Source organism: Sinocyclocheilus anshuiensis, unplaced genomic scaffold, assembly GCF_001515605.1.
Source record: "Sinocyclocheilus anshuiensis isolate Anshui unplaced genomic scaffold, SAMN03320099.WGS_v1.1 scaffold652, whole genome shotgun sequence".
Classification (NCBI taxonomy): domain Eukaryota; kingdom Metazoa; phylum Chordata; class Actinopteri; order Cypriniformes; family Cyprinidae; genus Sinocyclocheilus; species Sinocyclocheilus anshuiensis.
In genome coordinates this window covers 478,692-489,379 of record NW_015555769.1, presented here as the reverse complement: position 1 = coordinate 489,379, position 10,688 = coordinate 478,692, and the positions used below count along the sequence as shown (strand labels likewise).

General features: G+C 41.6%; 1 protein-coding gene across 3 annotated transcripts; it reads left to right on the top strand.

The window, feature by feature from the left end:
• The first annotated feature begins 2,400 nt into the window (after positions 1 to 2,400).
• On the top strand, positions 2,401 to 9,589 carry LOC107674405 (growth hormone-inducible transmembrane protein-like). Of its 3 annotated transcripts, XM_016468367.1 has the most exons (9): positions 2,401 to 2,520; positions 2,761 to 2,898; positions 3,018 to 3,120; positions 3,741 to 3,852; positions 4,385 to 4,526; positions 4,736 to 4,844; positions 6,706 to 6,894; positions 8,820 to 8,991; positions 9,162 to 9,589. In XM_016468367.1, exons 2-9 carry the CDS (start codon positions 2,773 to 2,775, stop codon positions 9,247 to 9,249), a joined length of 1,041 nt encoding a protein of 346 aa, XP_016323853.1. In that variant the 5' UTR covers positions 2,401 to 2,520; positions 2,761 to 2,772; the 3' UTR covers positions 9,250 to 9,589. The 3 variants fall into 3 exon arrangements, with proteins under 3 accessions (XP_016323853.1, XP_016323852.1, XP_016323850.1); XM_016468366.1 differs by lacking the exons at positions 2,401 to 2,520; positions 2,761 to 2,898; positions 3,018 to 3,120; ... (1 more) ...; positions 4,385 to 4,526; positions 4,736 to 4,844 and adding exons at positions 5,160 to 5,264; positions 5,360 to 5,527; positions 6,060 to 6,201; positions 6,411 to 6,519; XM_016468364.1 differs by lacking the exons at positions 2,401 to 2,520; positions 2,761 to 2,898; positions 3,018 to 3,120; ... (2 more) ...; positions 4,736 to 4,844; positions 6,706 to 6,894 and adding exons at positions 7,015 to 7,108; positions 7,204 to 7,371; positions 7,904 to 8,045; positions 8,246 to 8,354; positions 8,541 to 8,729.
• Positions 9,590 to 10,688: the final 1,099 nt, after the last annotated feature.

Below are 10,688 nucleotides of genomic sequence, written 5' to 3'. Positions count from 1 at the left end.
TAAAAAAATCATTATTATTGGTTATTGTCCAGCAGTTATCTGATTTCTAAGCCAATTAAAAGCTAGAAATGAGAGAAAAATTAAAGTTGACTATACACTACCAGTCAAAAGTTTTTGAACAGTAAGATTTTTAATGTTTTTTAAAGAAGTCTCTTCTGTTCACCAAGCCTGCATTTATTTGATATATATATATATATATATATATATATATATATATATATATATATATGTGTGTGTGAGTGTTTTTTTTTATATATATTTTTTTTATATATAACATTTCTGTCCCCCTCACTTCTGAAATGATGGCTACGCCCCTGGTTAGAATTATTGTTGAAATGCGATTTTGAGATTTCCAAATTGCCTGTTAGGCTTTCAAATTTCCAGATATTGCAATACTGGAAAATTATATTTACCCACAACTTTACACCACATGGAGCCAGCTTGTGGAATATTAGAATTATTACAATAAACAGGAAGACGCTATTTAAACAAGAATGGTTTGAGATAAAAGTTCTTTATGGTGTCGATTTGATAGATGAAGATGGTCAGTTAATTCAGTATAATGCATTCATGGAGAAATTTGCGATAAAATGTTCCTTTAGAGCAGGCTGCAGAGTTTAGGTCCAACCCTGCTCCAACACACAAGCCATGTAGTACTTGATTAGCTGTGTTTAATTAGGGTTGGAGCTAATCGCTGCAGGGCTGTGGCGCTCCAGGAATTGAGTTTGACACCCCTGCTTTAGAGAATATAATACTGTATGTAGAGCCATCCCTCTTGCACTAAAACAATTCATACAAAATACACTAACATATTCAAATGTGTGTGTTAAAATGCCGGAACTGAAGATTGGCGAAGTGTACATTGGGGACAAAAAGTGTAACAATAACGTGATGTTTTCAAATGTAAATTATTTTATGATTTCAATTGACTATCAAGAGTTAAAATAGTTGATAATGAAACATTCAGAAACAAATGTTGGAATTATTTGAAATGGCCAATTCTACCTAAAATGAAGGAAATTCAGTTTAAAATCATTAATCATGTTTCATTAATAATCCTGCTGCTGACATTTTACGGAAAAGATTCTGTTTTGAAGTAGATTTTTGGGGATTCTTCTTAGAAGAACCTGAAACCATTGAACATTTATTTTTTGCCTGCGCAGTCACATCGCAGTTCTGGCAGGATCTTTACAGTTGGTTAAATATTAATAATGACATTCCTTCACTAAATTTATTTCAGGTTTATTTCAGGTTTTGAACATTATTATTAATATGGGTAAATATCATATTCATAAATGCAAGTGGAATAATAGCAAACCTCTTAAACTTGTTTTAAAAAAGAAGTGTAACACAAATTTATCTTCCATAAAATATTTATCAGAAGACAATGAATCCCTTGGTGAATTATATAAAGTCATGTATGAGTCTCTGTCTTTCTAAGATTTTGTAAAGATGTTTTTTTTACTCCTTGCAACCCCCCAAAAAGGGTTAAAAATGTTAGACGATTGTTTTCTTGTTTATTACTATGTGTGTGTGTGCGTGTGTGCGTGTGAGCGTGTGTGCGTGTGAGCGTGTGTGTGCGTGTGTGTGATAGATAGATAGATAGATAGATAGATAGATAGATAGATAGATAGATAGATAGATAGAGTGTGTGATAGATAGATAGATAGATAGATAGATAGATAGATAGATAGATAGATAGATAGATAGATTGATAGATGCACATTATTGTTCCCTATTAGAGTTTGTAAATTGAGGTTGTTCAATAAAAAAAAAGTAATTAAAATAAAAAAGCAACATTCTAACAAGCAGCACGTATTATTTTATTAGCTTCTTACAGGAGCACCAAAACTATCTATCCCAGCTACGACAGCTTTTTCTCCTACACATAATAACAGACTAATTTACTCATTGTTTCAAGGCATGATGGAATACTGTTTATTAGAATAATGCAATATCATTTACATTGTAGAAGGCTCAAAAAAGGTTTCATTTTTTTATATTATATATGAAGTTTAAGTACTATGTTTTATTTAATTAAATTATATTTAGCCCAATAGTCTCTTTAAAACATGTTATTTAGATTTGAATAGAATATACATTTTACAAATACTTTGTAAATTATGTTGTAATGATATGGCTGTTTGCTTTGTTTATTGTGAACGATCAAAACAAAGACAATTTTGTCATAAAATTGTGTATTCATAAATCATTTAAAATGTATTATTGTTCAGTCTTAACAGTATCAGACCATTACTTTATCTGTTTCTTTAGTCTTGTTGTTCTAGTTTGTGACTAATAATAAAAAAAAATAGAATAAACAAAAGCTAATTCTAACAAAAAGTTACCAAACGTAGAACGCGTGCCCAAGCTGAAGTCCAAACTTCAAGACCCATAGTGCATTGCGTGGCTGTCGCCGGCGTGTGACGTCACACTCAGGAACGTTCAGGAAGGTGTTTGCTGTGTTGCGTCAGTGGTGAAGAAGCATCGCAAAGGTGAAATTAGATAACAAACCAACGGGTGAGTTTTACTTCTAAGTATAATGTTTTACAATACGTGAAGTGTAGATGTTTACGGGATTATTCTGCGTGCGTTTCGCTGGACTCATTTTTAGGCAAATGAAACATTCGTAGTACTGAACATCCTCTGCCTGTTCATGAGTTTGTAGTTGAGTAAAATCTTCCTCTTCTCTTGTTTACGAGCTGTGTTCACTCCGCTTCACGCAATGCTGCACTGTTCATGAGGAATGTTTCTACACAGAACCGGTCAGTGATGTGGGTCTCACGCCTGTCGTGTCTGCGGAGCGTCCCTGTCCCTGTGCTGGGGCTCCGCTCGGCCCTGAGTCCGGCTCCTGGGGGCCTGATGAAGTCCAGTCCAGCCCTGATCAGACCGCAGCAGGTACCTTCAGAAGAGCCACACTGCACCTGCTGGATTGCTTTGTGTGTGAACTAGCAGTCGAGCGCCAGTACTGTGTGTTTTGTTTATGTTTTGTGTTGTATTTTGTTGTTTTCAATCAGGGTTATTCCACCAAGACTAGACTGGGATTCCGCCGGAGCAAGACTTCCAAAGAGCAAGTTCAGGAAGCAGCGTTTGAACCTGCTACAGACATGGCAATTAAAAGTGAATTCTGTTAACATTTCCTTTTATAAAGAGTTTTCGCCACGTTTATTTATTTCTGTAAAATTCTTATGTTTTTGGCACTGTTTCGGTGATAAGATCACTCCGCTGTGACACGTGTCTGATCGACAGTCATTAGGCTTGTTTGAGATGCTAAAATACTCAGGCTACAGCATTTACCAACAAAATAAAATCATGATAGGAAATGACTGCCAGACACTTTGTTCTTGTCAAAAATGTTGGTCCATCCATCCATTTAACAAACCTCTTGTCCAGGAAACTCTGGACGGATCAGGACAAACACACACGTTCAGACTCGCACCTGCTCTGTGTGTCTTTGGATTGTGGAGGGAAAATATTAGTCTTAACTTCTAACTTCGTTGAAAGTAATTAGTCCAAAATGTTTTAGACCCTGTTCTCAGCTGTATCTGGTGCTTGTGATCGGATCACCTGAGATGGATGTTAATGCCAGGTCTGAACGTTATGTAACAAATGCATTTTTGAGTCTCTAATGTTTCAAACTCAAAATAAGTAAAAGATATTGATATGTATGGCCTCTTTTAAAAGACACCCCAGGCGACTCCCCATGAGACCGATGACGTGTGTGATTCTGTCCTATGCAGTCGACAGCATGGGCCGGATCGTCCTCGCTGGAGGCGCCGCTGTTGGACTCGGAGCTTTGTGTTATTACGGATTAGGCATGTCCAATGAGATGGGAGCCATCGAGAAAGCAGTGTAAGAATCACCTTCACATCAAACACTTTAAATTAAATAAAGGTTCTCATGATCTGATGATGCCAGCAGCACAAAAGAAATTAGATTCACCTGTGATCCGATTGTTAAGAATGAACTAGTCGTTGATTCAGCGGCTCTTGTCTGATTTGCAGACGGCATACGACTTTTGTTTTGTAATCTCAGTGATAACCGGTTTAATCAGATCAGTCTGATCGACTACAAAGCAGTCAATTTCTATCTCTTCCGAAGTTTCTGTTGAGTTAACATCCCAGAGTTCAGGTCAAGGAACTAGAGGAAGGCCGACACGTTTCACTTCTCGCTTTACCGTTTGAGTTTTATGATGTGGAGATGAAAAAGAACAGCTTCATGGTACGGTAATGTGAGTCATGGTATCTGTTACGATCAGCTCAACTGTGAGCTGGATTGAAAGCGACTGACAGTCGACATACACGCTTACATTGCAGATATTCAGTCATCTGAAGTCATGTCAGGAACACTTTGTGCTTGATGCAGACTGAAGCTGTGTTTGCAGGATCTGGCCGCAGTATGTGAAGGACAGGATCCACTCCACATACATGTATTTCGCGGGCAGCGTGGGTCTGACGGCGCTCTCGGCTGTCGCGGTCAGCAGGACACCGGCGCTCATGGGACTCGTGATGAGGGGCTCCTGGCTGGTACGCTAGAGATCATACTGCTTTTTATTCATCGCCCTTTACATACACTCTTCATAACAACAAATCAACAAAACGTACTGTAAGGCAGCTACTAATTATATACTGTATTATAGCATACTACAGTATAGTGATTATAGTAATGATTCAGCTTGTAGTTTAATATTCACATTGATGTTTAATGCTGTGACAACCTTATGAACGATCCGCAGGCTATTGGCGCCACGTTCGCTGCTATGATCGGCGCCGGGATGCTGGTGAGGTCGATCTCGTACGAACACAGTCCGATGCCGAAACACCTGGCCTGGGCTCTACACGCAGGTAAAGTGCTTTCACTGCTTTAACTGACCTCCAGAGGGCACTGCAGTCTGCGTTTGTGCTTCTGCTGGGTATGTTTTCCTTTGGTTGAGCACTGCAGAAAATTTCAAAAGACAAATACATGCTCACATGAAAGTTATCACTCCTGTGTGGACAAACAAGCAGAGCTCTTGTGTTCCCTGTGTGCAGGTGTGATGGGAGCCGTCATTGCTCCGTTAACTCTGCTGGGTGGCCCGCTGATGGTTCGAGCAGCCTGGTACACCGCAGGAATCGTGGGTCTGTGTGTCTTTGGATTGTGGAGGGAAAATATTAGTCTTAACTTCTAACTTCGTTGAAAGTAATTAGTCCAAAATGTTTTAGACCCTGTTCTCAGCTGTATCTGGTGCTTGTGATCGGATCACCTGAGATGGATGTTAATGCCAGGTCTGAACGTTATGTAACAAATGCATTTTTGAGTCTCTAATGTTTCAAACTCAAAATAAGTAAAAGATATTGATATGTATGGCCTCTTTTAAAAGACACCCCAGGCGACTCCCCATGAGACCGATGACGTTTGTGATTCTGTCCTCTGCAGTCGACAGCATGGGCCGGATCGTCCTCGCTGGAGGCGCCGCTGTTGGACTCGGAGCTTTGTGTTATTACGGATTAGGCATGTCCAATGAGATGGGAGCCATCGAGAAAGCAGTGTAAGAATCACCTTCACATCAAACACTTTAAATTAAATAAAGGTTCTCATGATCTGATGATGCCAGCAGCACAAAAGAAATTAGATTCACCTGTGATCCGATTGTTAAGAATGAACTAGTCGTTGATTCAGCGGCTCTTGTCTGATTTGCAGACGGCATACGACTTTTGTTTTGTAATCTCAGTGATAACCGGTTTAATCAGATCAGTCTGATCGACTACAAAGCAGTCAATTTCTATCTCTTCCGAAGTTTCTGTTGAGTTAACATCCCAGAGTTCAGGTCAAGGAACTAGAGGAAGGCCGACACGTTTCACTTCTCGCTTTACCGTTTGAGTTTTATGATGTGGAGATGAAAAAGAACAGCTTCATGGTACGGTAATGTGAGTCATGGTATCTGTTACGATCAGCTCAACTGTGAGCTGGATTGAAAGCGACTGACAGTCGACATACACGCTTACATTGCAGATATTCAGTCATCTGAAGTCATGTCAGGAACACTTTGTGCTTGATGCAGACTGAAGCTGTGTTTGCAGGATCTGGCCGCAGTATGTGAAGGACAGGATCCACTCCACATACATGTATTTCGCGGGCAGCGTGGGTCTGACGGCGCTCTCGGCTGTCGCGGTCAGCAGGACACCGGCGCTCATGGGACTCGTGATGAGGGGCTCCTGGCTGGTACGCTAGAGATCATACTGCTTTTTATTCATCGCCCTTTACATACACTCTTCATAACAACAAATCAACAAAACGTACTGTAAGGCAGCTACTAATTATATACTGTATTATAGCATACTACAGTATAGTGATTATAGTAATGATTCAGCTTGTAGTTTAATATTCACATTGATGTTTAATGCTGTGACAACCTTATGAACGATCCGCAGGCTATTGGCGCCACGTTCGCTGCTATGATCGGCGCTGGGATGCTGGTGAGGTCGATCTCGTACGAACACAGTCCGATGCCGAAACACCTGGCCTGGGCTCTACACGCAGGTAAAGTGCTTTCACTGCTTTAACTGACCTCCAGAGGGCACTGCAGTCTGCGTTTGTGCTTCTGCTGGGTATGTTTTCCTTTGGTTGAGCACTGCAGAAAATTTCAAAAGACAAATACATGCTCACATGAAAGTTATCACTCCTGTGTGGACAAACAAGCAGAGCTCTTGTGTTCCCTGTGTGCAGGTGTGATGGGAGCCGTCATTGCTCCGTTAACTCTGCTGGGTGGCCCGCTGATGGTTCGAGCAGCCTGGTACACCGCAGGAATCGTGGGCGGTCTGTCGACGGTGGCCATGTGTGCGCCGAGCGAGAAGTTCCTGAGCTTGGGCGGCCCGCTGGCCGTGGGCTTCGGCGTGGTGTTCGCCTCGTCTCTGGGTGAGATGCATTTACAGTCCGCCGCAGACTGTGTGGCTGTTTAATCTTACAGACTTCACAGGAGTTTCTCTGTGTGTCTTTGGATTGTGGAGGGAAAATATTAGTCTTAACTTCTAACTTCGTTGAAAGTAATTAGTCCAAAATGTTTTAGACCCTGTTCTCAGCTGTATCTGGTGCTTGTGATCGGATCACCTGAGATGGATGTTAATGCCAGGTCTGAACGTTATGTAACAAATGCATTTTTGAGTCTCTAATGTTTCAAACTCAAAATAAGTAAAAGATATTGATATGTATGGCCTCTTTTAAAAGACACCCCAGGCGACTCCCCATGAGACCGATGACGTTTGTGATTCTGTCCTCTGCAGTCGACAGCATGGGCCGGATCGTCCTCGCTGGAGGCGCCGCTGTTGGACTCGGAGCTTTGTGTTATTACGGATTAGGCATGTCCAATGAGATGGGAGCCATCGAGAAAGCAGTGTAAGAATCACCTTCACATCAAACACTTTAAATTAAATAAAGGTTCTCATGATCTGATGATGCCAGCAGCACAAAAGAAATTAGATTCACCTGTGATCCGATTGTTAAGAATGAACTAGTCGTTGATTCAGCGGCTCTTGTCTGATTTGCAGACGGCATACGACTTTTGTTTTGTAATCTCAGTGATAACCGGTTTAATCAGATCAGTCTGATCGACTACAAAGCAGTCAATTTCTATCTCTTCCGAAGTTTCTGTTGAGTTAACATCCCAGAGTTCAGGTCAAGGAACTAGAGGAAGGCCGACACGTTTCACTTCTCGCTTTACCGTTTGAGTTTTATGATGTGGAGATGAAAAAGAACAGCTTCATGGTACGGTAATGTGAGTCATGGTATCTGTTACGATCAGCTCAACTGTGAGCTGGATTGAAAGCGACTGACAGTCGACATACACGCTTACATTGCAGATATTCAGTCATCTGAAGTCATGTCAGGAACACTTTGTGCTTGATGCAGACTGAAGCTGTGTTTGCAGGATCTGGCCGCAGTATGTGAAGGACAGGATCCACTCCACATACATGTATTTCGCGGGCAGCGTGGGTCTGACGGCGCTCTCGGCTGTCGCGGTCAGCAGGACACCGGCGCTCATGGGACTCGTGATGAGGGGCTCCTGGCTGGTACGCTAGAGATCATACTGCTTTTTATTCATCGCCCTTTACATACACTCTTCATAACAACAAATCAACAAAACGTACTGTAAGGCAGCTACTAATTATATACTGTATTATAGCATCCTATGGCACAGTAATGATCCAGCTTGTAGTTTAAAATTCACATTGATGTTTAATGCTGTGACAACCTTATGAACGATCCGCAGGCTATTGGCGCCACGTTCGCTGCTATGATCGGCGCCGGGATGCTGGTGAGGTCGATCTCGTACGAACACAGTCCGATGCCGAAACACCTGGCCTGGGCTCTACACGCAGGTAAAGTGCTTTCACTGCTTTAACTGACCTCCAGAGGGCACTGCAGTCTGCGTTTGTGCTTCTGCTGGGTATGTTTTCCTTTGGTTGAGCACTGCAGAAAATTTCAAAAGACAAATACATGCTCACATGAAAGTTATCACTCCTGTGTGGACAAACAAGCAGAGCTCTTGTGTTCCCTGTGTGCAGGTGTGATGGGAGCCGTCATTGCTCCGTTAACTCTGCTGGGTGGCCCGCTGATGGTTCGAGCAGCCTGGTACACCGCAGGAATCGTGGGCGGTCTGTCGACGGTGGCCATGTGTGCGCCGAGCGAGAAGTTCCTGAGCTTGGGCGGCCCGCTGGCCGTGGGCTTCGGCGTGGTGTTCGCCTCGTCTCTGGGTGAGATGCATTTACAGTCCGCCGCAGACTGTGTGGCTGTTTAATCTTACAGACTTCACAGGAGTTTCTTCTGTTCTCTCCTCTCTGCAGGCTCCATGTTTCTGCCCCCCACCTCTGCATTCGGGGCCGGCCTGTACTCGGTGGCGGTTTATGGAGGTCTGGTCCTGTTCAGCATGTTTCTGCTGTATGACACACAGAAAGTCATCAAGCGTGCCGAGACGCACCCTCTTTACGGCGTTCAGAAATATGACCCCATTAATGCGTACGTGTTCTCTGTGGGCAAACGTTTGTATTACTTCACATGACTTTATTTTAGATTTAAGAGTCGGATTTGTGCATTTGTAATGTGCGTTTTCTTTAATTAAATCGTTCTATCATTTAAACACACAATATGCCTGCCGTCTGTTAACATCACTGCTCCTGCTCTTCCAGATGTATGGGCATTTACATGGACACGCTCAACATCTTCATGCGACTGGTGATGATTCTAGCTAACGGCGGCGGAAACAGGAGGAAGTAGTCGTAAGGAGACAAGAACACATGACTCTGGATTGGAGAAGAAAAATTAGCTAAATAAAGTGTCACTCATTTATTTTGCATTTATTTGTTTAAAATCAGAACAAAACCTTTGGATTGCTTTCAGCTGAATTGCATCGTAAACATGTCAAACAGAAATGTTAATGTGACATTACTCAGTTCCACAGTTGGTGTAATTATAACAAACATTTTTGTATATTTATTTTAGAAATTAGATCTCAACAGACTGAGTTATTGCACAGAAAACGCTTGTGCCACTGTGATTCTCGTGTTCTTGCAGTTTGGGGCTCATGGTTCAATAAACTTTAGTTGTATCCAAATTATACTAGATCTTAATTGTACAGTTTATTGCTTTAGAACAGACATTAAGCACCATTTTTATGATATTTTAACAACATTACACAGGCACTGTAAAAGCTGAAGAGACTGAACTTTAGAGCAGAAATGTGTTGAATCCTCCGCAAGACAGACTGAAATTCAGATGTGCTTTAAAAAATTCCTCTCGTTCTGTTGTCTTGCCGTTTCGTTGTTTTCTTTGAGCGTTTAGTTGAGCTGTGTCATCTTTGATTAGAGTTTTCCTTTCACGTCCATGATGTTTGTGTTCTGCTGTTATGAGAGTATCTGGCCATCGACAGACATTCATGTTTTATTTGTGCTGTGACCAGCAGCAGATGACAGTTAGATTAGAGAATAATCCTCGTGTCTCCATCTGTATTCTGATGCTGATTAAATCCTGAGAGGAGGCCGTTGGCAGCAGATGGGAACGTCAGCACTGCTGCAGGTGCGACTTACTTTAAAAACTCAAAAGGTTAGGAAATATTCTGTAGTGATTGCAGATCTCTGACTGTCAGAGCACTTAAACCGCATTAATAAGAAGTGATTGTCAGTATCCCCAGGAGCAGATGACTGTCATCATGTGTGTATTTGTGTGTCGCTCTGACGGCTGTAAAGCAGCAGAGGGAGCGTTAAACACCATCCTCACACTCTCGGGAGAAACACTGCATCCACTGAAGTCACAATCACCTTAAAGTCGAGTGAATACGATTGGTTTTTCCCAGTAAAATAAACACTATGCATCAAATGTTACACTTAAACACATATGAGGCAAAATGCAAACAAAGCAGCTGTATATGGATAAATTATGCACAAACCTTCATCAGATCCTGAAGTAACTCAATTTGAGAGGTTCTTCATTTGCAACAGCCAAGTCTACAACCCATAATTATGATCACTCTGAAAGCAAGTAAAATCATATTACATTTTAATACAGATAAACACATAAAACTCTAAATTCTGATTGGATAAACCATGAAGTCTGACGCATAATATAAATAATAACAGGACTAAGTTTTCATGTTGCTTGAGAACTGTGAACAGCCACAGCTAATTATAATACACGATGGAACAGTCATTTATTTATTC

Excerpts from the sequence above, each read along its gene's own strand:
- LOC107674405 (XM_016468367.1), top strand. The coding sequence starts at position 2,773 with ATGTGGGTCTCACGCCTGTCGTGTCTGCGGAGCGTCCCTGTCCCTGTG. Across the intron at positions 3,853-4,384 it reads GGAGCCATCGAGAAAGCAGT|GATCTGGCCGCAGTATGTGA; the intron begins GTAAGAATCACC and ends CTGTGTTTGCAG. Across the intron at positions 4,845-6,705 it reads GGCCTGGGCTCTACACGCAG|GTGTGATGGGAGCCGTCATT; the intron begins GTAAAGTGCTTT and ends CCCTGTGTGCAG.